This window comes from Pseudorca crassidens, chromosome 20, assembly GCF_039906515.1.
Source record: "Pseudorca crassidens isolate mPseCra1 chromosome 20, mPseCra1.hap1, whole genome shotgun sequence".
Taxonomy (NCBI): domain Eukaryota; kingdom Metazoa; phylum Chordata; class Mammalia; order Artiodactyla; family Delphinidae; genus Pseudorca; species Pseudorca crassidens.
This window is the reverse complement of record NC_090315.1, coordinates 44,215,734-44,242,735: the sequence shown is the minus strand read 5'-3', so window position 1 is coordinate 44,242,735 and position 27,002 is coordinate 44,215,734. Positions and strand designations below refer to the sequence as shown.

The 27,002-nt window shown below is 49.9% G+C and overlaps 3 protein-coding genes across 11 annotated transcripts in view; 2 read left to right on the top strand and 1 right to left on the bottom strand.

Annotated features, from left to right (window-relative positions):
• The window catches only part of DUS2 (dihydrouridine synthase 2), a 41,231-nt gene extending 40,148 nt beyond the window's left edge, over window positions 1-1,083 (bottom strand). For 4 of the 7 annotated variants that reach the window (XM_067718597.1, XM_067718595.1, XM_067718601.1 and 1 more), the window contains exon 1: window positions 956-1,083. The gene's annotated coding sequence lies outside the window, so the exon portion shown is untranslated. Of the gene's footprint in view, window positions 1-947 lie in introns of all 7 variants that reach the window. The other 3 variants (XM_067718598.1, XM_067718600.1, XM_067718596.1) reach the window with 3 other exon arrangements.
• Window positions 1,067-7,964, top strand: DDX28 (DEAD-box helicase 28). Of its 3 annotated transcripts, none has more exons than XR_010938951.1 (2): window positions 1,067-2,861; window positions 7,043-7,964. XR_010938951.1 is itself a non-coding variant. In XM_067718587.1 (1 exon), the coding sequence occupies exon 1, from the start codon at window positions 1,104-1,106 to the stop codon at window positions 2,697-2,699; it is 1,596 nt and encodes a 531-aa protein (XP_067574688.1). In that variant the 5' UTR covers window positions 1,067-1,103; the 3' UTR covers window positions 2,700-2,952. The 3 variants fall into 3 exon arrangements, 1 of the variants encoding a protein (XP_067574688.1); XR_010938950.1 differs by having other exon boundaries at window positions 7,040-7,964; XM_067718587.1 differs by lacking the exon at window positions 7,043-7,964 and having other exon boundaries at window positions 1,067-2,952.
• Window positions 7,965-14,381: 6,417 nt separating this feature from the next.
• Window positions 14,382-18,891, top strand: DPEP3 (dipeptidase 3). The gene is made up of 10 exons (XM_067721333.1): window positions 14,382-14,780; window positions 15,051-15,177; window positions 15,654-15,783; window positions 15,873-16,014; window positions 16,261-16,327; window positions 16,445-16,621; window positions 17,137-17,221; window positions 17,755-17,830; window positions 18,308-18,443; window positions 18,545-18,891. Exons 1-10 carry the CDS (start codon window positions 14,542-14,544, stop codon window positions 18,779-18,781), a joined length of 1,416 nt encoding a protein of 471 aa, XP_067577434.1. The 5' UTR covers window positions 14,382-14,541; the 3' UTR covers window positions 18,782-18,891.
• The last annotated feature ends 8,111 nt before the right edge of the window (window positions 18,892-27,002 follow it).

Below are 27,002 nucleotides of genomic sequence, written 5' to 3'. Positions count from 1 at the left end.
GGGTGAGGGCAAAATCACCCTCACGCAAGAGCCACTGCTCTATCCAATGACTCTGTTCACCCATGAGTACTCAAAACTCTCTCCTCTGCTGGTTTAACAGGTAATTCTCCAGAAAGTCTATCGTGTATCAAAATGCTATTTGAAATTTAATAGCATTTATCTCTATAACGGTATCTAATGAAAGTAAAACTCTTTCTCCAGATGTTAAGAACCTCCCAGGTGGTTAATCCACATTTACCTTATCTCCTACCCCAGGCACTGGAAATTACAGAAATGATCTGACACCCATTTTCGGGATCCGTTCAAGAAGTACCAGTAGTGTAAGGCTTTTGGGCAACCTGAACAACTGAATTCAAGTAAAATATTCTGCCTGACCGTGGTTTTGTGAGACAAGCCACAAATCCTCCTCGCTGCTATTTACGGAACTGAGGTATCTGACTGGAAAGCCGGTGGAGGTGAACTAGCCAAGAAAGCAGTGGGTTCAGGATGAGAAGCTGGAAAGGGTGACAAGGGAGGGGAGAATGACCCTCAGCTGAAAAGAGAGGGGAAAAGTACCAAGCGATGAGTTCTCTGGACTGAAGAGAAGATACGCTGAAGGCCATGAGCTTGCCCTCGGGGCCCTCAGCTCTCTGGGGAGCTCTAAGGGAAGGGTGAGCCTGGATCTACGACTCCGGACTCCCGGTCTCGGCCCCCAGGCCTGACCATTCACTCAGACTCTCAATAAATACTTGTAAAGTTACAGGGGGAGACCCGAACTGGCCAAGCCATGACAGGGGCTGTGAGGGCGACAAATGAGCGTTGCAGAGATCGGACATCGGATCGCCACAAGCCCTCCGCCCTCCTGGTTCGTAATGCCAGGGCCCCATCGCCGGACCCCGGTCCTGCCTCCATCGCGCACCCTTCCCCAAGGTTGGCCGGGACCTGGAGTCACCATCCCCTGTTCGGACCTACAGACCTCGCCGCTGCTGAGCTCTACAGATCCCGCTCCTTCCACACAGTTCGCCAATTCCGCGGGCCCTACTGAGCCGCGCCAGCCACCGTCCGCGAGGCCTTGGCGCGCCCGTGACGTCACTCTCGTGCGCCTCTCCCGCACTGAGGGGAGTATGGCTCTAGCGCGGCAGCCGCGGCTGTTGTCGCTCGTGGCTCGGTTGCTTCTGGCGCCTCGCCGGGACCTGACGGTCCGCGGTCCCAACGAGCCCCTGCCCGTGGTGCGCATTCCGCGGGCTCTACAGCGGCGGCAGGAAGAGCGGCAAAGCGGGCAGCGGAGCCCCCCGCGGCCGGTGCTGGTGCGACCTGGGTCGCTGCTGATCTCAGCGCGGCGACCGGAGTTGAACCAGCCGGCTCGCCTCACGCTGGGCCCTTGGGAGCCCGCGCCACTCGCTTCGCGCGGCTGGAGGAATCGGCGCGCCCACGGGGACCATTTCTCCATCGAGCGCGCGCAACATGAGGCTCCAGCGCTGCGGAACCTCTCGCCCAAGGGCAGCTTCACCGATCTGGGTCTGGAGCACCGCGTTCTGAGCGCACTACAAGAGGCTGCTCCCGAAGTTGTTCGGCCCACAACCGTGCAGTCGAGTACCATTCCCCCACTCCTCCGCGGTCGCCACATCCTCTGCGCCGCAGAAACCGGCAGTGGCAAAACTCTAGGATACTTACTACCTCTCCTTCAACGGCTCTTGGGCCAGCCAAGCCTGGACCCTTGTCGCATCCCTGGGCCTCGAGGCCTGGTTCTTGTGCCTTCTCGAGAATTAGCCGAACAGGTGCGGGCCGTGGCCCAGCCCTTGGGCAGCTCCTTGGGCCTCCAGGTGCGGGAGTTAGGGGGAGGCCATGGCATGAGTAGGATCAGGCTGCAACTGTCCAAACATCCTCCAGCAGATATACTAGTGGCCACTCCGGGGGCTCTGTGGAAGGCCCTGAAAACTCAACTGATCAGCCTGGAGCAGCTCTCCTTCTTGGTGTTGGATGAAGCAGACACGCTGTTGGATGAAAGCTTCCTGGAACTGGTGGATTACATCTTGGAGGGGAGCCATATAGCAGAAGACCCAGCTGACTTAAAAGACCCCTTCAATCCCAAAGCTCAGTTAGTGCTGGTGGGGGCCACATTTCCCGAAGGTGTAGGCCAGCTGCTGAGTAAAGTTACCAGCTTAGACTCTCTAACCACTGTTACCAGTGACAAGCTCCACTGCATCATGCCTCACGTCAGACAGACATTCATGAGACTGAAGGGAACAGAGAAGGTGACTGGGTTGGTGCCGATCCTCAAGCAGCGTGACAGAGCATATAGGACTGGCCCCGCAGGAAGTGTTCTGGTGTTCTGTAATTGCTCCAGCACTGTGAACTGGCTGGGGTATATTCTGGATGACCACAAAATCCAACACTTAAGACTGCAGGGACAGATGCCAGCCTCAATGAGAGCAGGCATCTTCCAGTCCTTCCAGAAGGGCTCCCGAGACATACTTCTCTGCACAGACATCGCCTCTCGGGGCCTGGACAGCACCCAGGTGGAGCTAGTCATCAATTATGATTTCCCTCTCACCCTACAAGACTACATCCACAGAGCAGGGAGGGTGGGCCGGGTGGGGAGCGAAGTGCCAGGCACTGTCGTCAGCTTTGTGACCCATCCCTGGGACGTGAGCCTGGTTCAGAAGATTGAGCTGGCAGCTCGCCGGAGGAGAAGGCTTCCAGGACTAGGTCCTCAGTGAGACAGCCTTTGCACCAGCAAACCTTATTGCAGCAGGCTTATATATGATGCCATAACAGGGACCTTTCCCTCTGTGCTGGATGGCTGAGCACACTTGTCAGTAAGGTGCTCTGGGCTGCCTAGTCACCTTCTGAAGGCCCGGGCTGCTTTCTGCCTTCAAAAGGTAAGCTGCTGGCCAACACTGGAGGGTGAACTACTGAGCATGGCTCTCTGTAGTCTTTCACATGAAGAATAAAGTCGATCTTGGCTCTGTATTGTGTCATGATTTCTTACAGTAAGCAGTGTTTCTATGGGTGTCCCTTAATAACAGTTTCCACTGGAGCAGAATTCACTAGACTCTGAGAAGATTCACACTCCAAACTACCACACTTAGGACGAAGGCTCTTTCAATTGATGTTTTAGTTTAAATTTTATTTCCTGCCCCCAAACATCCATTAAGCCCCCAGGAGAAGGGAAAGGGGATGCGACTAGCAATAGAGAGAAACTTTCTTCACAACAATGGCCATGGCAAGCTTAGGCACTTTTGGTGAAATCTCTCTGGGAAGTACTGGCAGAGGAATAAAAGGCAAACTGACACAGAAGTATTGCTTGGTGTGCATTTCCAGGCTCTGCCTTCTTTCTCATCTCTTGGTGGCAGGTGGAGGAAGAGGAGAAAAGGTTAAACTTTTTTATAAACCGGCAGAATAAGCTTATAACATCCTCTCACTATCTCTGCATAGGTTCTAGTCTCTGCAGCACTACATAAGCTTTTCCCAAGGTAATGAACAGTTAAAAGTCAAATGTAATACTTCACCAAACAACTTAAAAATGCTTGCACACTGGAAAGGATTAAGTAGCAGAGAACACAAATGGACCCAGAGCAACTTTTGCCAAAAGAGAATATTGTGCTAAATGTACAGCCATAGCTCTTTTCTATATGAAGAAACAGAAGGATAAAAGAATTTGGTCAAAATCACACAAGTAAGTAGGACAGAATCTGGTCTGTCTGTCCTAAGGGTTGTGTTCTTTAACCACCAGGCTAGCTTTTCTCAAATCTGACTCATGCATAGAATAACTATACACCTCTGTTTGCCTTGAATATTCCCTGTTTATATGTATGCCTGCTGCAGTTTTTAATATTGCCCACTTTGACTCCCAAGAGCAACCAAGAATACACAATAATTTGGTCACTCTATCCATGGACCACTGTGGTGGGACTGCCCAGGAAGCTTATTAAAAGTGCAGCTTCCTGAGCCCTACTCCAGATCTAGATAAGTTTTCTGAGGGTTGGCTCAAGAATCTAGGTACAAGTCTTTTTAAGTGCTTTTGTGGAACCCCCCAGGTGAGTCTCTCGCTCTCGTAAGTTAATAAACCATTTATTCTGCCTCGCCCAGATGCCCAGCCAGGTCCTGTTAAGGTAGGAGTCCCCCCACCACATCAGAGGGATGCTCCCAGCCAAGTAATCTCTGGAGCCTTGGAGAATCTGAATGGTCTCGTGCTGGCCCACCTGCCATGACAAAGCTCCTCCAGAGCATTGCCCTTCACATTTTACATGCTACCACTCCCAAAGGCAGTCTGCTCCAATGGGGCCTGACTTTGTGTGTCCTAACGTGCACCTGCTGATTCAAGCAGTTTAGGAATAGAAGGTGCTGTGGTTCTCCACCAGGGTGGCCCAACCTCTAAAATGGTAGTCCAAGCAGCCTCTACCTCCCGGGCACATCGCCTCTGCAACAGCCCCATTAAACGAATGTCCCATCTTTGCTTTTTCAAGGTCGGCAACAGGGAGTCCCCTCCTAAAGAAGGTTCTCTCTCATTGCCACACTATCAAAGGCTGCCCCAAATGTGGTTCCGTCCTGTGGGCCTGATCAGGCTAAGGGCGGAGTTGTCTCTTTCGTTCTCTGAGTCGGGCCAAATCGTCTTAGTAACACCTCTTCACACTGTTGACCATGTTTTTCACGGGGGCTACTGCTGAGCTTTTATCTCATCCTTTCATGGTGGAGAGAGAAAGGATTCTAATGATTTTTACTTCTAGGGGAGAGGGGAGTGTAATGATTATGTTGTCATTTTGTATTATGTCCTTTTGTCATGAATTTGTTTTCAATTTCATGTTAAAATGGGCCCACCATTCCCATTTTGTGAGGTCATTCAGCACCCTCATTTTGCACCTTTAACATCTCTCTCAGTATCACTTGGAAATGTTTGAAATGGCATGAGCTTGCCTTCACATTCCTATCAGCTGTAAATCCGGAGCCCCGACATGAACCTAACCACTGAGCAGAACACCTCTCCACTACCTGTGGAACACTGGGTAGGCCCCTTAACCTCTTGGTTTTTTTAAGTCCTCAGTTGTAAAAATGTGAGGGTGTTATGAATTTATATTTGGGGCAGGACAAGGTCGAGAAGAGTGTGTCTTTGCTTTTTTTTTTTTTTTGCAGTACGCGGGCCTCTCACTATGGTGGCCTCTCCCGTTGCGGAGCACAGGCTCCGGACGCGCAGGCTCAGCGGCCATGGCTCACGGGCCCAGCCACTCTGCAGCACGTGGGATCTTCCTGGACCGGGGCACGAACCTGTGACCCCCGCGTTGGCAGGCGGACTCTCAACCACTGCGCCACCAGGGAAGCCCTGTGTCTTTGCTTTTATTCTTCCAAACTGGAATGTCTTCCCTCTCTTCCCCATGGGTCCAAATCTCACTTGTCCTTCAGGCCCACTGCCAAGGAGCCTTCCCTGATTCCCCAGTCCACACAAATCTCTGCCTCTTAGGATCAGTGCCATACAACCTAGCTGTCTCTTACATTAATCTTGCCTCTCAAGCCAATCTCAGAATGTGGGTCTCTCTTTCCCTCCTGGGGATCCTGGGTCTGTGCCAGCCCACCGGCACACCCCACGTGGGGTGTCTACTAGACTAGGGCATGGGTGGGGAGGCCCAGGTGTGAGGGGCCAGGCAGAGTACCTCTGCCTCTACCCTGTTCTCCTCCACAAAACTGCCCCTCCTCCTGAAGCCTGCCCCCCAAGTCACAGGTTCCTTATTATGACCTTACTGGGTAGTGATGACCTTACAGAACTTCTCACAGTTTTCATGGCAGGGTAACTATGCAAAAGTGCTGCCCTCAGAGAAACTTCCCTGCCAGTTCTCCACCAGATACCAATCTCTTTGGTTGTCTGAGAGAGAATGTCTGACTGCATCGTCTATACTTACTCTGACCTGTGCTCTGTTCCCTGGGTGGGCAGTGCAGCAGGTACACCCAGACCGGGCATCTCTACAAGCAATATGGTGTACACACAACCCCACCTGGCTGGCACATGTTGCCGTGGGTCTTGCCCACCACATACACCTGAGCACTTTCACAGATGTAAGTAATACCAGTGACCTGGGACACCTTCAGGGACCCACAGTGCTCACTGCTGAGGACAAGTGAAAGGTCATCCCTGGACAAGTGTGCAGGACAGTTCTGATCTTTATAAATGTAGCCTTCCCCTTTGGGCTACAGGATGCTTCCATTCAGACCCTTTCCCGATTGGCCTCTTAGCAAAAGACAAGTGCATTTTTGTTGGCAAATGGTAAATGGAGCAGTTTGAGGAAGAGGGCCACTCTTGAACTGCCCCTTCAAACCCAGGCACCTCTGTGCTGTCATGTAGGCGTCTATATCAGTCCCCTCAGACACATCCCTTACTCAGCTGCTGAGAACTAGGGGAGACGGTGGTGCCATATTGATGGGAAGACCGGAAGAACCAAGGGGGATGATGAAGTGCTAGTGGGACTGGAGGGCCGAGGAGATGGTGTCCCAGGAGGCTGGGTGGATGTGAGCCTAGACTTGGTACCCAGAACCCGGTTCTGAGTCTCCTGATCACTCTGCCTCAGCATTTGGCCTTGTTCTAATCTACATAAAAGTATCAGAGGGCTAGAGTTCAGTGTGGTTGAAACAGGAAGTATAAATGGGGCCCAAGAGGGGTTGCCAAGGTGGGTGGGGTTCTTAACCAATTTATATTAGATTATTTTTTTCCAAACTTGAAAGACATTTCCATTAAAGCCTCAGAAGTGACAGACAGCAAGAAATGTTTTCTCTGTTGTGGAAGGGAGAGACGGAGAGGATCACGATTGCAATTACTTTCGGGTTCTACTGTTTCCCCTGGAAACGGTGGAGAGATGTCCTCATCTGCTGCAGCCGTAGGCTCTAGGAATTGTTTTTGCAGCCAGTGTCCCTTCTCTAGGGACTCATAGAGGTGATGGGCCAAGCCTGTGTTTTGGATGTCAAGTAGATTAAAGGTCTTCAGCCAGAAACTGGGAGAGACATGAGAGAGGGAAATTCTGGAAGGAGACTGTGTACAGCAGAAGTGACTAATCAGTTCTGATTTTCTTTGCAGCAGCAGTGGCTCCCGTTTCTCCTCCTACACCTGGTCACTACCATGTCCTCTGCTGAGAGTGTAGAGAAACGCAGTTTGGCCGGCACGGGGAGACATACTCCCTAGTTGGTGGCGACCGGGTCTACGGGGATGTTCCTTTGGCCACGCCAGCAAAGGTGGAAGCAGAGAAGCCAGTCCCTAGACGTGCTCCCAAGAGAAAGCACGCTCCGGAAGAGTCGGACAAAGATCTTGGTTGCTCCAGACCCAAAATCCGTCGATTGTAGCATGGTGCCCGGAGGTGAACTCCACAGAATCTTTCTGGCTGAGTCATTCTGAAGAGAGGGCAATGGTTTAACTGCCTAACGCAGCGAATGCCTCTTCCTGCAGTGACTACCCCCCGCCCCCCCACTGCCCACTGCCACAGATTAGAACCTGAGTCATTCTGCCTGAGCCTTCCTCAGCCAGGAGCCTCCTTCCACACTAAATGGCCGTAAGCAAGGAGCCTCAGAAACTGAGTTTTGAATGAGAATCTGCCCTGAACATCCCAGGGCTGAAGCTGGCCTGGAAGAAAAGCTGACGTTCCTCTGCTCAATCCTCAGGGGCCCCTTTGTGAGCTGAAGAAAGAAAAGTCTACACTCTGCGAGCCAAGGAGGATGCAGGAGCACAGACAGGGTGCAGAGAAGCCTTAGCAGTCTACCACATGCGTTCCCGCCCTGAGCCATTGTCAGCGGCCACCACCACAAACCAGGGGGGAGCTGGGCTTTTTGAAACTGAAAGCAGCAATCTGTGGCTTCCCAAAGAACCTCCTGCCTGCGGTCTCAGGAGGCAGGACAGAGAGACCCAGGAAGACCTGCTCCCTGAAGCAAGAACAGGATGGAGAGTCAAGCAGCATGCACCCTGCCCCGAGGTTCACATGCTCCTTTATTGCGCCCTTTCTGTCCCCAGTGGGGTCACTTACTGCTCAATAAAATGTTTTTGTGTAACAGATTTCTAGGGTCGCCAGTGCTCAGACTTAGGTCACTACCCCTGTGCTAGGCACTCCTGCCACCCAGGAAAGGTTCCAAAGGTGGAACAGCTCCAGGGCGTGCCAGGGATCAGAGCAAAAACTTGAGAGGCTGGGGATGAAGGAGTTTGGGCACAGTCCCTAAAGCATCTCAGTGGTTGAGCTTCTGTGAGAAGGCACATCCCCAGTGTGTGTGTGTGTGGGAAATGGCCCAAACAGGGGGCTCTGGGGTCCACTCCAAATCTGAAGTCCAGTCTAGAGCCAGCTGGGATCACTTCAGATCAAACCTCAGGGCCCTCTAGTTGGTACTCTCAGTGCCAGGCCATGAAGGAACTGGCCTGTTTGGCCTACAGGCTGCAAAAAGGGGAATCTGCAGAGGCCAGTCATCACCCCCACCCCTGCCCTGGAAGCCCCACACTGCTGACTTTCCATTCTTCAGATCACTTCGACCACATCAGGGCAGTCATTGGATGCAAGTTCATCGGGATTGGCAGAGATTATGACGGGGCTGGCCAGTGAGTGCTTCCCCGTGGCTTGTCTCGGGCTGGCTGGGCAGCAGTGGGGCTTTCACAGCCACCGTGCCCACCACACTGTGGTTCTCATGGCCTTGACCATAGCCTCAGGTGTGCTGGCCCGACTGGTATCTCCCCTCCCCCAGGGTCTGCTTCCTGGGCTCTTCTGTCTTTTTGGCCCTACTCTAGGTCATCATATTTGTCTCAAACACCACAGAGAGCTCATCTGCCCAGCATCTGCGCCCATCCAGTGCCAGCAGACCCACGGCCTCTGAGCAGACTCTTAGCAAGGTCTGGGCTGGGCTAACCATCTTCTCTGCCTGCAGTTGGGCCTGTGCATGCAGGGGGGTCAACCCAGTTCTTAAAAAGCTTTTCTTCTCTTTATAAATGGAGGCAAAAATTGCATTCAGTGAAAGGCATAGATCTTAACAGTACAATTCGATGACTTTTGGTGAATAGTCGAGGTGCTTTTGGGGGCTTTCCTCTGAAGGATGAAGAGCAGGAGTGAATCATTTACTCTCTCCAAGTCTCCATTTTCCACATCTGACCAGGGCTGCGGTTCAGTGGACCCTGGACACATAGGGCTTCGGTTCTGACTCAGGACTAGGGAACAGGTCTGAGGCCCAACAGCTGGCTGGCTGGTGGCCACACAGGTTCCCACAGGGGCTGGAGGACGTGTCCATATACCCGGTACTGATAGAGGAGTTGCTGGGGCATGGCTGGAGTGAGGAAGAGCTCTGGGGTGTGCTTCGAGGAAACGTGCGGCGGGTCTTCAGACAGGTGGAACAGGTATGCTGGGCTGGGCAAAAGAGTAGCTCTGAGCAGGTGGTCTGAGCAGGTGTATGCGGGGGTGCTGTGAGAGCTGCTGCCCGCTGACTGCCGCCTCCAGGTACAGGAGGAGAACGAGGGACAGAGTCCCTTGGAGGATGAGTTCCCAGATGAGCAGCTGGGCAGCTCTTGCCGCTCCGTCCTCCCACGTCTGCATCAGAGAGAGGATCTGGCTCCAGACCAGAAACTAACCCGAGCTGCGGTTCATGGGAGTCCCATTTTGTCACCTAAGTGGTCATTCTCAAAATCTTGCCCCCACATGGGCCCAGGCCCCACAGTTATTGCTGCCTTCCCAGTCCTCATTATTTGGCTCTGGTGATCCAGTTAATCCTGCCAGATGTCACTTTGGCAGCCACAGATACCCTACAAAGTTTCCTTGCATGCGAGCACAAACATTTCGTGAAAATAAATGCTTTAGAAATGGAATCAGCGTGAGTGTCCTTCTCCATGGTGGGGTCTGTGGTGCAGGCTCCCAATACTGGGGTTTGGTGGGGGATCCTGCAGTTTAGACACCGGATACTCAAGGAAGACCTGTTGGCAGTGGCCTGAGGAAACACAGGTGGCTTGGCTCAGCACTGGAAGAAGACAGTGGTGGCTCGGTTCCCTCTGTGTAGCTCACCTCAATCCAGATCCTGACCCACTGAGTACCACCTGGGGATCTTTCAGGGAATGGTGGTTCAGATGCCCAAGAAGAGAACATGCCTAGATCACAAATGATCTTTGTACCTATTTGGACAGAGCCCAGAATCTCAGGCTACTTAATGGGCCATGGACCTCCAATGGCTAGACTGCTCTGGATGTGGGCACACCTCCTCCCCTGTTCCTCAGGGACTTCCTCTCTAATCGGTTCAGGCTACTTAGACAACCACCCCATCTTCCCCCAGTTCATTAATGATAATAGCAACTGCACTAATTATAGCCAAAATTGAGTTAATACACTGAGTTAATAATGAGAGGTAGGGCTTCCCTGGGGGCACAGTGGTTAAGAATCCACCTGCCAATGCAGGGGCCACAGGTTCGAGCCCTGGTCCGGGAAGATCCAACATGCCGCGGAGCAACTAAGCCCGTGCGCCACAACTACTGAGCCTGAACTCTAGAGCCAGCATGCCACAACTACTGAGCCTGCACTCTAGAGCCATCATGCCACAACTACTGAGCCCCGCGTACCTAGAGCCCGTGCTCTGCAACGGGAGAGGCCGCCGCACTGAGAAGCCCGCGCACTGCTGCGGGAGTGGCCCCTGCTCGCCGCAGCTAGAGAAAGCCCACGCGCAGCAATGAAGACCCAACGCAGTCAAAAATAAATAAATAAAATAAAATAAATAAGTTCATTTAAAGCATAATGAGAGGTAATAATAATAAATAACATGATAAAAAGATAATGACTAATAAAAGATAATAGTTAATGCTAACAATCTACACATATCCCATTGGCTGAGCAATTTCATCCCAGCTATATATCCAAGAGGAATGCATACATATGTTCCCCAGTTCCCTAAAAAGGTATATGAAATAATATTTATAGCAGCACTATTCATAATACCACCAAATGCATTTCAAAATCAAACTTAACAGAAAAAAAAATCAAACTTCAAGGAGCCAAAGACCAAAGGTTGTTTTTTGGTTTTGGGGTTTTTTTTTTTGCCATGCGGTGCGGTTTGTGGGATTTTAGTTTCCCGACCAGCAACTGAACCCTTGCCTTCGGTAAGGAGAATGCGGAGTCCTAACCACTGGACCACCAGGGAATTCCCCCAAAGATTATCTTAAAAGCTGTCATAGGGCTTCCCTGGTGGCGCAGTGGTTGAGAGTCCGCCTGCCGATGCAGGGGACACGGGTTCGTGCCCTGGTCCGGGAGGATCCCACGTGCCGCGGAGAGGTTGGGCCCGTGAGCCACGGCCGCTGAGCCTGCGTGTCCGGAGCCTGTGCTCCGCAACGGGAGAGGCCACAACAGTGAGAAGCCCGCGTAAGGCAAAAAAAAAAAAAATTACTGAAGAATGTCACTTGGTCAAGAGAAATTGTCAAACATTCAATCTATCAATAGAAAATGAACTAAGCGAAGAAGCAGGTTTTGAAAATATTATTCATGAGTTTGCTTCCATTAAAGCCAGGGAAATAAAATTATAATTCTGGTTTGAGTGTAAGTAAAATATAGAAACATAAAATAGTGTTGTGCGTTTTAATACACCTACTTTTAAGTTCTTCCATTTTTTTCAACTATTTTAATATCCTGGAAAAACTAACCATTAAAAAATACATTTATAATGTGTATAGAAGTACACATTTTTCCTCTTGCCTCAGGGTCCAAGTTGGTTGGTCTCTGAACTGTTACTCAGAAAGTTCTAATAGTGCTTTCTATTTGTTTCACCTGTTCTCTCCTTGCTTGACTTCTTTTGGATGGATTGAGCAGCACTCCGAGATCACCTTAATCCCATTTCAGAGCCTTCCAAGCTGAGCTGATCCAGCTCAGAGTCCAATTAGGGGGAAATGGGAAGAGGTGGAGGTTACTAGAAGATAGAAGCTTATAGAAGGGCCCTGTGTTGCTGGCGCTCAGACCTCTAGGGTATCTAAGGCTCTGCTCAGTCGGTACAGGTGTTCTGAATGGGCATGACAGGGCTGCTCAACGATGGCCCGAAGAAGTTGGAGCTTGCAGCCAACTGCCACTGCTTGGAGCCGCACTGACATAAACACAAAAAATGAGGGAGACATTCCTGTTTTCCTCTCCTGTCTTTCCATCTCCCTTTCTCTGGTAACTCCTACTGGCAGAATGTAATAGGAAGCCAGCTGGGTGGCTAGGAAATATGGTTTCAAGAGTTCAAGCCCCAGCCTCACAGAGCAGAGAATAACATAAGGCTGGATCTGCAGTTGAGAGACAATTGTTTGATACCCAGGATTGCTGAGGCCTGATTCACTCTTTCCCCTAGGGTGTGCTGTCTTGTGTTCTAACTCCTCAGGGTTCTTCCTTACTTTTGGGGGACCCTGGATACTAATCTCTATTTCCTTAGCCCCACAAAGTCCCTAGTGGAAGAAACAGCCCAAAGACCTGGCCCACCTCTGAGTTTCCACCCTCCCTGGATCCTTCACAAGTAATTTTTCAGTATCTTGTTAACTCCCTGATGCCTTCAAGAAGATCCTTTTCATATTTTTCCCAACTTTTCTAATGATTGTCAGGAGGACTGTAACTTTGATTTATTTACTTAGTCAACCAGACATTTGAAACTGCGTATGCATTAATTTGATAACATTTTAAAATTAACTGTAAACATTATGCCCTCTCCTTTTACCTAAGACTAATATAGGAAACAAATGTATACGAAAAGCTTCTGCACTTTTGAGAAACTATCAGCAAAGTCATCATGCATTAGGTTGTTTAATGTCACTTAAATGAAGACCTCCGTGGCAGGTCAGCTCAGATGTATGAGTCACCAGAATATAAACACCTCCACCCCCCTTTGTCCTTCCTGAGCTGAGGAAGGCAAGCTGGAGGCAACCAGGTCAGACTTTGTCCTTACCCCTGAGGCATGAGAAAGAGGCAGGGGGCAGTGATAGACAGGAGGCAGTGGTCACCAGAGGCCAAGGTCCCTCTGGCGCTGAGAGGGGAGGCCAGCTTGTCAGGGAGTCCAAGAGAGAGGAGACACACACAAATGCAAAAGTGGGGGGACAACTCAGACTAGATTTCAGCCTGTGTTGTTGACCCCTCTCAGCCTGGCAGGACCTGATGCAGGCCCAGGAGGCTCAGATGCCACCCAACTGCAGTTTTGAGATCAGTTCCCCCTAAACCATAGCTTTTTCTGCAGAAAACAACGAATTATACTGTCCAGGCCACTGGCCAGCCGGGAAACCACCTTGTCCTGAAGGAGGAGTTCTGTCTATCCTTAGGAGACTAAGCCTCTCATGCTCTTAGCACCAAGGGCCCTAACTAGACCCTGTCCCCCTACTCTGTGCCTTGGAGACTCTTCCAGCTCTTCCCCCACAGCACACTCATCCTGCTCAAACCAGACCTTTGCCTAGGCTACTGGCCAATCCAGATGCCCTCTCCACTCCCCTGCAGTATCCAAGCCCCATCCTTTCAAGGCTCAGCTACTGTTCTGGTGCCTTCATGAACCTCTTACCACCATGGCCAGCCTTCACCAGCACTGCCTCCGACTTCCCTCAGCCAGGATGACCATATACAAAAAAAAATGAGACAGAGGCCTCCCTGGTGGCGCAGTGGTTGAGAGTCTGCCTGCCAGTGCAGGGGACACGGGTTCGTGCCCCGGTCCGGGAAGATCCCACATGCCGCGGAGCGGCTGGGCCCGTGAGCCTTGGCCGCTGAGCCTGCGCATCCGGAGCCTGTGCTCTGCAAAGGGAGAGGCCGCAGCAGTGAGAGGCCCGCGTACCGCAAAAAAAAAAAAAAAGAGAGACATAAATTGACCAGGGAGTAGGTAACCTCCTTCCCAAGATGGCGACCATTAACTAATGTTTAGTATGTATATTCCTCTAGGGTGTTTTGTGTGTGTGTGTGTGTGTGTGTGTGTGTAACAACACATGCACAGAAGTAAATTTTAACACGAGATACTAAAACAAAATGGTCTCCCATAAGTATTATTCTTATATTTCACTTTTATTAAAAATATATAGGGAATCACTTTTCTGTCCGTCAAAACATACAGATCGAATTCACTCTTCTGAATTCTAATTCTTCCTAGAATTTCATGGAATATTTAACCCGTTGGAGGGCGGGAATATCCCTGCAAATAAAACCCCACATGGACCTGCGACCTGCCTGGCTAGAGGTGAAATTAGGAAGATTCCTGGACCCCTCCCAGTTCCCCCACGGGCCTCCTCCCCGAGTCAGTAGGTACACACAGCTCGGGAGGGGTGGCTGGAGGGCCGGGAGCAGGGTCGGAGGGAGCCCGCGATGCATCGCTAGCGGGCGCTCGCAACAGAAGCCAGCCTGGCCCATTAGTGCGCCGTTCTGGTCGGGGCGGAAGATCCTATCGCCCCCTGGCGACCACGCTGTGAGGCGGCATTGTGGGTCCCCGCCCGTCTGTCGAGCGTCCTGACTCCAGCCGCGCGTCACACGAGGCCGCGCCGCTGGGTCACCTACATCGACGGTTGGGACCCCAACGTCGCCCTCTGACTCTCGCTCGCCCCTCTCAGGCTCTCGAGACCCGCCTCTGCCCGCCTGCTCGGCCCTGTGCAGCATGCTGCCCGTAGGCCTCGAGGCTCCCCGCGCACTCACCCGGCGGCCTCTTCTGCGTCTGCTGCTCCTGCTGTGGCTGCTGCTGTGGCCGGTAACCCGCGCTCAGACCACGCAGGGAACCCCCAGCGCCTCGACCAGGCCGGACACCTCCAGCGCCCCAACAGCGCCGGGCTCCCCGAGAGCCTCGAGTCTGCATGAGCACGCGCGGGCCCTGATGCGGGACTTCCGGCTCGTGGATGGGTGCGTCGGTGCTGCGTGCCAGCTGGTGGGGGCTGAACCCGCCCCTGGGCGGGAGAGGAAGGGCTAGTAGGAGGCTCTCTCACACCACCCCTTTCTCCTCCATCACCCCTGGCGCCTTCGTCCCCATTACCCCGTTGCCGGTGGAACGCCCTACCTAAGAACTCCTCCTCAGGACTACTATCTGTGTGAGGGAGGAGGTGGGCTGGGACAGAACAGGCCCAGGACCTGGAGGCCACGCCCCCTACTCTTACTTTGTCTTGACCCCCCCAGCAAGAACCACCTGCCCTTGTTCCTGAAACAGCATTTCCGGAACGAGCTACAGGAGGGCAACCTGCGCAATTTCAGCCTTGGCCAAACCAGCCTGGACAAGCTCAGGGATGGCCTCGTGGGTGCCCAGGTACCAGAGGGACACACTTAACGGCCGCTGGGGAACGTGGGGGCTACAGGAACCTGGGTAGACAGGCCTCTGACTATCAGAGGACACGCAGTCTGCCATCATGGGGCTGCTGGAGAGTGTAGGGGTGTTGGAGGTCAAAGCAGGCCAGAGGCATGGGTGCCCAGGTTCTGTGGAGACTCAAAGAAAGTGATCAGAAAATCCCTGGCGAGCGTGGGGGCTCTGAAACCACAAAGGATATGGTGGATTGCCTTTGGGGCATTCACATAGCACACGGACAAACGGCGGGTGAGGACGGGTGCTGCCGGTTTGGCTGCTGGCAGCAAGCTGAATAGTCCTCAAGGTACCATGGGGTCATGCAGTGCCGCACTCAGGGCCACTGACCCAGATGAGTACCTTGGGGGCCGAGGAGGAGTAGCAGGCCAAGGGCACTTGGAGTCCACCCTGATCTCATTCTGGACCCCTGGGCCAACCCCCAGTTCTGGTCAGCCTACGCACCATGCCACACCCAGGACCAGGATGCTGTGCGCCTCACGCTGGAGCAGATTGACCTCATTCGTCGCGTGTGTGCCTCCTACTCTGAACTGGAGCTTGTGACCTCAGCCAGAGGTGGGCTGTGGAATGGGAGGATAGTCAGGGCCTCACTCTGGTGGTTCTGGCCCTGGGCTCTGACCGCTTGATTCTCTGCCCTCTTCTAGGACTGAACAGCACTCAAAAGCTGGCTTGCCTTATTGGTGTGGAGGGTGGTCACTCACTAGACAGCAGCCTCTCTGTGCTGCGCAGTTTCTATCTGCTGGGAGTACGCTACCTGACACTCACCTTCACCTGCAACACGCCCTGGTGAGCAGTGCCTGGCCAGGGTGGAACGGTAGACACACGGTGGGGAAACTGCCAGAGAGGTGAGGACAGAGGGGTCCACAGAGGGAGGCTGTGGGGTCTCAGCAGGTCCCTCACACTCCCAGAAAGCAGCTGGTCCAGATCCTCACCCTGTTCTGAGGTGGGATGGATGGACAGAGAGCCTGGAAGTCCAGGCTCTGTTGGCCAAGGTAGGGCCTGCTAGATTGCCTTCCTCTGGCTGTCCTTCAGGGCAGAGAGTTCCACCAAGTTTCAACACTTCTACACCAACATCAGTGGGTTGACAAGCTTTGGAGAGGTAAGGACTCCTTTTCCATATCCTACCCCACACGTTCCCTACAGATATGTGCATACACGTGCGTCCCTCCCGACCCACCCCCCTGCAAAAAAAAAAAAAACCCACCTGTCCCTGCAGAAGGTGATAGGGGAAATGAACCGCCTGGGCATGATGGTGGACTTGTCCTACGGGTCAGACACCTTGGCGCGGCAAGCCCTGAAGGTGTCAAGGGCCCCTGTAATCTTCTCCCACTCAGCTGCCAAGGCTGTGTGCAACAATATGCTGAATGTTCCCGATGACATCCTGCAACTTCTGGTGAGCAGCCACCCCAGCCCTCAAACCTGGGACTAGGCATGCTTCATCCAAAGATCCTTTTTTTAAAAAATATTTATTTATTTATTCACTTATTTGGTTGCTCTGGGTCTTTGTTGAGGCAGGCGGGTTCCTTAGTTGCAGCATGAGAACTCTTAGTTGCAGCATGCATGTGGGATCTAGTTCCCTGACCAGGGATCGAACCTGGGCCGCCTGCATTGGGAGTGAGGAGTCTTAACCACTGCGCCACTAGGGAAGTCCCTATCCAAAGACCCTTGACCCTGAACAAAGCTACCAGCCCAGGCCTCACTCACCCTTGGACCCAAGGCTGGTTAACCCTCCCCAATCTCTGAAACTCAAGGCCAAATCTGTTCCACCCAGGGGCCAAGAGAAGTGAAGCCTTACCCAACCCCTCAGGCAAGGAGTGAGCACTTACCCTATCAGGGCCCCCAGGGCATAGGCGGCAGACCATCAGGCCGGAAGTGCCAAGCTGAGTGTCCACTTGTTTATCCATGTAGAAGAAAAATGGTGGCATTGTGATGGTGTCGCTGTCCACGGGGGTGCTGCCGTGTAACCTGTTTGCTAACGTGTCCACTGTGGCAGGTGAGCCCCGCTTCGACTCCTTGTGCAGTTGTAGCTTGGCCTGTGGCCGCTAGGGCCCTCAGGACAGCTCTAGGCGTCTGGCGTACCTGCTGGGCCCTGGGCAGGCCTCCCAACAGCTCAGGGGAGCAGACACAGCTCTTTACTGCCCTGAACCCAGATCTAGGGATACAACCAGTGCTGTTGGGTTTTGGGGAGGCAATTGCCTCTGCCTCTGAGTCTCACGTTTGCTCCCACATCTCTGGAAAGGACAGGCAGAGCCCCGCAACCAGGCTCTCAAGGAACCCAGAGGCATGGTGGCTCCTGGGCAGGAAAAGATCCAAAGGGGTTGGTGGCCCTGAGGTTCACTCTGGGTCCAGTGTCTAGCCTATAACCACTTCAGAACTCACAATGGGCTGGGAGCTCTGTGGAGTCAGCTGTTATGTCCTGGAGTGCTGTGGGCAGGGGAATTGGCCACGCTGAGTTCCCCCAGACCAGGGCTGGTCCCAGGATCTAACTCTAGCCTCATGCTGCCCACCACAACCCTCACCCCCTAGATCACTTTGACCACATCAGAGCCGTCACTGGATCTGAGTTCATCGGGATTAGCGGAAACTATGATGGGTCTGGCCGGTGAGTGTTTCCCCTGGGGTTTGTCTTGGGTCGGGGTTCAGTGGGGAGTCCTTTAGTCTCAGTTCCTTATCCCATGGTCCTCCCATCCTTCAGGCTTCCACCACAGACTCTGGTCTTCCAGCCCACCTGACATCTCCCCACTCCCAGGACCTGTTTCCTGGACTTGCCCTGTCCTTCCTGTGGCCCAGTGGACCCATTCCCACTCCAAGCCATCACAGTTGTTAAGTACCCACCCCCTCACAGGAGACCCCATCTGCCCAGCACATGCTCCACTCCCAGCCCAGTAGATGTGCTGTGGACTGAGCATCTGCTCGGCAGGTAAATGCTGCAGAAGCCCAGTCTTCAAGGAGCTTCCAAAGTTCCATTCAGTATCCTGAAGAACATGGACCTTCATTTCCCGCATGTAGCTGGGGCTGGTGTGACAGTGGGCCCTAGGCCAGGATCGGGTCCACAGTTAGCCAGCTGGTGGCCACACAGGTTCCCACAGGGGCTGGAGGACGTGTCCACATACCCGGTACTGATAGAGGAGTTGCTGAGGCATGGCTGGAGGGAGGAAGAGCTGCAGGGTGTCCTTCGTGGAAACCTGCTGCGGGTCTTCAGACACGTGGAACAGGTATGCTGGGCTGGGCAAAAAGATGGTTCAGTGTTTCAGCAGGTGGCGGGCATGGGGGGGTGGTGCTGGGGAAGCCACTGACTGCTGACTTTCATCCCCAGGTGAGAGAGGAAAACAGTGGCCAGAACCCTGCGGAGGATGAATTTCCAAACAGGCAGGTGGGCAGGTCGTGCCACTCCCACCTGACTCAGCCTCAGAATGAACACCTGGCCACACACCAGGTGGGAAACAAGTGGCCAACGAATCAGGCCCTCCAGAGGCCCTCAAAAGCCTCCCCACACCTCGTCCTGGGGCTCATGGCTGCTGCCACCTTCTCAATCCTCATCCTATGGCTCTAGTGACCTGGCCAGTCCTCCAGAGGTCACTGTGTCAAAGTCTCACAAAGTTCCCCTCCTAGTGGTCCAGGCACAAACATAGGTATGCTGAGAATAAATATTTTGGGTACAGAGCCAGGTGTGAACGTCCTTCCTTCTTCACAGGCAGGGGGGTTGGGTCTGGTGGGCTCTTGGTTGGTGAGCCGTCTTATGTTCTAGCCCCAGCTGCTCAAGATGGGTGGTTCCCATTAGCCTCCAGCTTTGTCTTTCTCAGGATAGGCAGAGGCATCTTACCTTATTATTCTAAAAGCCTGAGCCCACAGAAGAGCACTAAGGAATCAAGAGCAGAGTTGATCCCATCATGGAGTGTGACAGTGGTAGTTCCCAATCTCTCTCTGAAAGGTTTAAAAATTTTTTTTGTTTTTGTTTGTTTGTTTTTAAAGGGTGATACCTTTTGTAGCATAAACTAACTTGTTTGGAAGTATCAAGAGAGGAAGCGTGAAAAGCTTTTAGATTTTTCAGGTAGGGTCCTCTTTTTTTTCTTAAACTGATTTTTCAATGGAGGTGGAGAAATCAGGTCTTGGAGAGAAAAAAATAAAGGAACATAGTGCCATCTGCTCAGCCTACTACAGGCCTTCCATCTCGGACCACTTTCCTCTCCCAATCCACAAGGGTGGGCCAGAGCCAGATCGAAGTTCCTTCCATGGGAACTCGAAATTACATACAGTGCCACGTATGACATAAATTGTGTCCGTATATATGTGGGTCTGTCTTTGAATTCTGTTCCATTTATTTGGGCTATTTGTTTATTGTATTATCAATACTATAAAGTTTTAATCATGGCAACTTTATTTTTTCTAATTAATTTATTTTTGGCTGCGTTGGGTCTTCGTTGCTGTGTGCAGGCTTTCTCTAGTTGCGGCGAGCGGGGGCTACTCTTCGTTGCGGTGCGCAGGCTTCTCATTGCGGTGGCTTCTCTTGTTGCAGAGCATGGGCTCTAGGCGCATGGGCTTCAGTAGTTGTGGCACACGGACTCAGTAGTTGTGGCTCGCGGGCTGTAGAGCGCAGGCTCAGTAGTTGTAGCGCACGGGCTTAGCTGCTCCGCAGCACGTGGGATCTTCCCGGACCGGAGCTCAGTGTCCCCTGCATTGGTAGGCAGATTCTTAACCACTGAGCCACCAGGGAAGTCCCATCTCGGCAACTTTAAAACAAGTCTTGACATCAAATAGAGTGAGTTTTCCCACTTTAAGAGCATCATATCAGTAAATATTTGATCAGATAAGTAGATCCACAGTGAATGATATAAAATAAGAGATTTATTATAGGGATTAGACTTTATGCACATATAGGAGACAATGGAAAAGGCTGCTTGATCTGGTGTTGGGTATTAAATCTGTACAGGTAAGCTGGGCCAGAGTTAAAAAGGAGAGCTGGATGTGAGGTGGAGGAGAAGCTGAATGAACCCATAAGGACAAACTGGAAAAACTGGATATCCATTTGTGAAAAAAAAAAAGAATATTGACCCCTAGTTCACACCATATAGAATAAAACATACAAAATAAAATTATTTGAATATGTTATTGATCCAAATGCAAAAGATAAAAGTACAAAACTCTTAGAAAGGGACTTCCCTGGTGGTCCAGTGGCTAAGACTCAGCGCTCCCAATGCAGGGGGCCCGGCTTTGATTCCTGGTCAGGGAACTAGATCGCACATGCTGCAACTAAGAGTTCACTTGCCACAGCTTAAAAGATTACACATGCCGCAACGAAGATCCTGCACCAGCAATGAAGATCGCGAGTGCCGCAACTAAGACCCAGCACGCTCTTCAATAAGTGATGCTGGGAAAACTGGACAGCTACATGTAAAAGAATGAAATTATGAACACTAACACCATACACAAAAATAAACTCAAAATGGATTAAAGACCTAAATGTGAGACCGGGCACTATAAAACTCTTAGAGGAAAACACAGGAAAAACACTCTTTGACATAAATCACAGCAAGATCTTTTTTGAACCACTTCCTTGAGCAATGGAAACAAAAACAAAAATAAACAAATGGGACCTAATGAAACTTCAAAGCTTTTGCACAGCAAAGGAAACTATAAACAAGATGAAAAGACAACCCTCAGAATGGGAGAAAATATTTGCAAACGAATCAATGGACAAAGGATTAATCTCTAAAATATATAAACAGCTCATGCAGCTCAATATTAAAGAAACAAACACGCCAATCAAAAAATGGTCAGAAGACCTAAATAGACATTTCTCCAAGACATACAGATGGCCAAGAAGCACATGAAAAGCTGCTCAACATCACTAATTATTAGAGAAATGCAAATCAAAACTACAATGAGGTATCACCTCACACCAGTCAGAATGGGCATCATCAGAAAATCTACAAACAACAAATGCTGGAGTGGGTGTGGAGAAAAGGGAACCCTCTTGCACTGTTGGTGGGAATGTAAATTGATACAGCCACTATGGAGAAGAGTATGGAGGTTCCTTAAAAAACTAAAACTAGAACTACCATATGACCCAGCAATCCCACTACTGGGCATATACCCTGAGAAAACCATAATTCAAAAAGACACATTCACCCCAGTGTTCATTGCAACACTATTTACCATAGCCAGGACATAGAAGCAACCTAAGTGTCCATCGACAGATGAATGGCTAAAGATGTGGCGCATATATACAATGGAATATTACTCAGCCATAAAAAGGAACAAAATTGAGTTATTTGTAATGAGGTGGATGGACCTAGAGTCTGTCATACAGAGTGAAGTAAGTCAGCAAGAGAAAAACAAATACCGTATGCTAACACATATATATGGAATCTAAAAAAATGGTTCTGATGAACCTAGGGGCAGGACAGGAATAAAGACGCAGACATAGAGAATGGACTTGAGGACATGGGGAGGGGGAAGGGTAAGCTGGGACGAAGTAAGAGAGTAGCATTGACATATATACAATACCAAATGTAAAATAGCTAGCTAGTGGGAAGCAGTTGCATAGCACAGAGATATTAGCTCGGTGCTTTGTGACCACCTAGAGGGGTGGGATAGGGAGGGTGGGAGGGAGACACAAGAGGGAGGAGATATGGGGATATATGTATACATATAGCTGATTCACTTTGTTATACAGCAGAAACTAACACACCATTGTAAAGCAATTATACTCCAATAAAGATGTTAAAGGAAAAAAAAAAAAAGACACATGCACCCCAATGTTCATTACAACACTATTTACAATAGCCAGGTCATGGAAGCAACCTAAATGCCCATCAACAGATGAATGGATAAAGAAGATGTGGTACATAGATACAATGGAATATTACTCAGCCATAAAAAGGAATGAAATTGGGTCATTTGTAGAGTCATGGATGGATCTAGAGACTGTCATACAGAGTGAAGTAAGTCAGAAAGAGAAAAACAAATATCATATATTAACACATATATGTGGAAGCTAGAAAAATGGTACAGATGATCCGGTGTGCAGGGCAGAAATAGAGACACAGATGTAGAGAACAAACGTATGGACACCAAGGGGGAAAAGTGGCAGGGGGGATGGTGGTGGTGGGATGAATTGGGAGATTGGGATTGACATATATACACTAATATGTATAACATAGATAACAAGTAACCTACGTATAAAAATAAATAAAATAAAATTGAAAAAAAGATGTTAAAAAGGAGACCCAGCGTGGACAAATAAATAAATAAATACTAAAAAAAGAAAATGAAAAGGTAGTCAACCTTACTAGTCCCTAAGGACATGCAAAATAAAACTCACAAAAAAGGATAACTAAAATTCAACAGATGAACAATACCAAGCGTTTGTAAGGGTGTGGAGCAGCAGGTATTCTCTCATACCCTGCTGGTGGCAGTGTAAACTGATAAAAACTGCATTGAAAAAGAGTTTGACTTTATTTACTAAAGTTAAATACACATATACCCAAGGATTTAATTTTTTTTTTCCCTAAAGACCCAGCAGAGGAACTTCCCTGGTGATTCAGTGGGTAAGACTCTGCGCTCCCAATGCAGGGGGCCCAGGTTCAATCCCTGGTTGGGGAACTGGATCCTACATGCCGCAACTGAGTTCGCATGCCACAGCTAAGAGCCTGCATGCTGCAACGATAATCTGGCATAGCCTGCATAAATAAATAAGTAAATTAATTAATTAATTAAATTAAAAATAAAGACCCAACAGAAATGCCTGCACACATGTGCACTGAAAGACATGAACAAATATATTTATAGAAGAGCTATTTTTAATAATTTCAAATTGAAAATAACCTAACGATAGAGAAATCAATGGTGCTATATTAACTCCATGGAAGAGTACAGAGCAATGAAAAAGAACAAATTACAGTCACACGCCACAACTTGTGAGAATCTTACAAAATAATCTTGAGTGAAAGAAGCAAGATATAAAATAATACCTATCATATTATTCCATTTCTATAAAGTACAAAAACAAGCAAAACTGATCTATGATGTTAAAAGTCTGTTTAAGGGTATCCTCAGGGGAGGTAATGACTGGAAGGGGGCATGAGGAAGGGCCTCAGGATTGTTGGTAAAGTGCTCTTTCTTGATCTGGGTGCTGGTTACCTGGTGTGTTCATTTTGTGAACTATATACTATATATTATTATGGTGTGTGAATATTTGGCCGCTGTTACACAGTCGTCATTGGAAGCAGAAGTTCTGTTGAGGTATTCCTCACAACCAATAATCGATTTTTATAAATGTTCCAAGTATACTTGACCAAAAGAAGGAATTTTCCAACTGTTGTATGTAGAACTATATACATGTCCATTAGGTCACCGTCATTAATTATGTTATTAAAATCTTTTATATCTTGCTTGGTTTTTTTTGTGATTTTTTTTACCTATTTGTAAGCATGACAGTTGTGGTGAAATCTTCCACTGTGATGGTGTGTGTATCAGTTTCTCCCTATGGTTCTAGCAATTTATTTTTACTGAAGTGAAATTCACATACCATAAAATTAACCATTTTAAAGTGAATAATTCAGTGGCATTTAGTACATTCACAATGTTGAACAACCGTCACTTCTATCTAGTTCCAAAATATTTCAGTCACCCTAAAAGGAGACCCTCTACCCATTAAGCAGTTGCTCCCCATCCTTCTCTTTCCCCCTAACCACCAATCTGCTTTCTGTCTCTATGGATTTCCCTATCCTGGATATTTCTTACAAATGGAATCATATAATAGGTGACCTTTGTATCTGGCTTCCTACAGTTAGCATAATGTTGTCAAGGTTCATTCATGTTGTACTTTTTCTCCATTTTTATTTTACTCTTTTCCTGGAATTCCTATTGTGCAGATATTAGAACTTGTTTTTCTATCCTCCCATATCTCTTTTCTGTTTTCTCTTTCTTTGTTTTTTATTTCTTCTTTTGGGAGAATTCCTTAACTTGGTCTTTCCAATTTATTGATTCATTCTCGATTATAACTTTATGGTATTAGATCACCTATTGTGTTGTTTCAATTATTGTGGTAATTTTAATATATGGTCCCATGTGCTTCTCCCATCCAAAGATGGGTTCCATGTCTGCCCACCCCTTGAATCTGGGCTTTGTAACTGCTTGACCAGTGAAATATGGCAGAAGTGATGCTGTGCCCATTTCCAGGCGTAGGCCCAGAGAACTGTCCTGCTTCTTGGGATGCTTACTCATGGACTGTAGCCACTATACTATGAGGAAGCCAAGCAGCCCAGGGAGAGGTCCACATGCAGAGGACCCAGCCCCTGGTCCACAGCCCCACTGAGCCCTTAGCCAATAACAATTTGCTGGTAATGTAAATGAATCATCTTTTTTTTTTTTTTTTTTTTTTGGTCACGCCCCGCGGCTTGTGAGATCTTAGTTCCTGGACCAGGGACTGAACCCAGGTCCCTGGCAGTGGAAGCAGGAGTCCTAACCACTCAACGGCAAGGGAATTCCCATGAATCATCTTGAAAGTGAATCCTCCAGTCCTAACTGATGCCATGTGGAATAGAGATGAGCTTACTCAACTTACTGATTTGTGAGCAAATAAATATTTTTGTTGATTGTTGCTTTAAGCCACTGTTTTGGGGTAATTTGTTATGAAGCCATAGATCACTGGAATAATTATATTTTTCTCTATCTTATATTTCTGCTTGTTCTTTTTTATATTTTCATGTTTCATATTGCTAATATTCTCCCTTATCTTTTGTAATATGTTTATTAGGCTAATTTTGAATTTTTCATCCATGTATTCTAATCATTTTCCTGATAGATGTTTTCTTTTGAAATGTCTGTTCTTCTAAATGGTACAGGCTATTTGACCAGTCAATAGTATGGGGGAAGTTGTATCCTAGCTACAGAGTCCCCCAGAGTCTAAGGTTTCAGTTGTGCTGTAGTGGCCTGTCTTCCACACAGCACCTGACCCCACCCCTGAGGAGAGAGGCCAGGTAAGAACTATGGGGAACCTTTGCAGAGCATCAGGGAAGACCAAGGAGGGGGCACCTGTTCATTCTTTAGTCAAAAAATGTGTTGGGACCAGGACTGAAGATACCAAGGTAATGAGACCAAAATGGTCCTGACATTGTGAAATCCACAGTCTAGTGGGCATGAAAAATATTAAAGATCTCCACCAACACGTTTCTCCCTGCAGTGGATCCTATGAAGGGAAAGTGCCCCAGGGGAACACAATCCAGGGGAGGGTGAAGCGGGGTAGGGGGGAGGTGGGGTGTGTTTCAGAGAAGTCTTCTGGGGAAGTGGAACTCCAAGCTGAGGCCTCCTCCATACAGAGGAGTTTGGTAAATGAGGGTGGGGGCAGAGGGTTGAAAGGCATTCTGCCAGGTGCAAGTGCTGCACAGAAACTCCTTGAGTTTGGGGAAGTGAAAGAAGCCAAAGCATCTGAGCATCTGGTCTTCCGTGATGCTCAGCCAGAAAGGCTGAGGCTGGGGAGGAGGATAGGGAGAGATGCAGCTGGAGAGGTTGGAGGGGCCAGAGGGAGCAGGGCCTTGTGGACCAAGAGAAGAGCTTGGGCTTTTTCTTCAGAAGAGGTGGCTCTGCCAGGAGCAGGGAGTCCATTGGAAGGCTGCTACTGTGGGCAGGTGAAGGTGGCATGAAGGACAGGACAAAGCAACAGACCCTGGCCAGGATGACTGTGGGGTAGGGGAAAGAATAGGGGTCAGCTCCGAGGTCTTCCTGCAGGGCCCAGCGACTCTGATCCCTTATTCTGCTCCAGAGTTTGGAGGTCAGAGGGCGCAGAGTCTGAGGTAGGTTGGAAAGATACCACTAATTGTGATATTCTAAAGCCCTCTGAGTTATAAAAGGGAGGAAAAAAAATGGAGACAGAGGTGTGAGGTGGCCTCTGGGCTTTTCTGATAGAGAAACAAATAGCTAAAAGAATGGCCTAGAAAGATAAAGATGTTAAAATAAAGCCAACTGGATACGTTATCTGAAGCAGTGGAGTAGAAAGTGAAAGAAAATTTAAGAGCAAAGAAGTAAATGGCTTGGGTAAAGGAATCCCTAAGAGGTGAGACAGCAAAAGATAAAACTGAGATGAAAGAACTTGGCTAAAGAATCCAATGCAGCGTCCAAAGAGGCAAACGGGTCTGGGCAAGGGGGATGGGTGTCCTTCCTACCGAGGAGGAAGCAGCCTCTACTGAAGGGGCAGGAATCCCCAGCAACCTCCAACAGGGAGACATGGAGGGTGGGGGAAGGGAGGGGACTTTCCTGGGTTTCCGTTTCCAAGGTTGCGGAGGAGAGAGGTGGAAGAGAGAGATGATGAAAATGGGGAGGGGGTACTCAGGAATGGTGGGAGGCCCTGGGCAGGACCGAAATGACCTTTGCGCTCCTCCCTATCCTTCCCCGTCCCTGAATCACAGAAATGTCACTGAGCGCTCACTAGGCACAAAGCGCAGGGCCAATGCACCCCGTACCCCATCTCACGGCCCTCAAGCAGCCCCAAGAGGTGGAAGCACATTTCCCCATTTTACAAGTACTGCAACTAAGGCTCAGAGAGGGCGGCTCACCACCCGAGGTCACACAGGAATCGGGCCTACCCAGCGCTTGGAGTACTACTCCCGCCCCGGGGGCTTCACTCCGCTTGGGACTCCCCCCTCAGGGAGGAGCCGGCCCGAGCCCCTCCTGCTCCCCGCCCCCGAGGGGCGGCCCGGGGGGCGGGCGGAGGAAGTGAGCGCAGCGGGGAGGAATGTGAGCGGGCGGGGCACGCCGGCCCGGGGCGGCGGGGA

Coding starts and splice junctions, on each gene's coding strand:
- DPEP3 (XM_067721333.1), top strand. CDS start 14,542: ATGCTGCCCGTAGGCCTCGAGGCTCCCCGCGCACTCACCCGGCGGCCT. Junction 16,622..17,136: donor ATGACATCCTGCAACTTCTG/GTGAGCAGCCAC, acceptor TTATCCATGTAG/AAGAAAAATGGTGGCATTGT. Junction 17,222..17,754: donor TAACGTGTCCACTGTGGCAG/GTGAGCCCCGCT, acceptor CTCACCCCCTAG/ATCACTTTGACCACATCAGA.
- DDX28 (XM_067718587.1), top strand. CDS start 1,104: ATGGCTCTAGCGCGGCAGCCGCGGCTGTTGTCGCTCGTGGCTCGGTTG.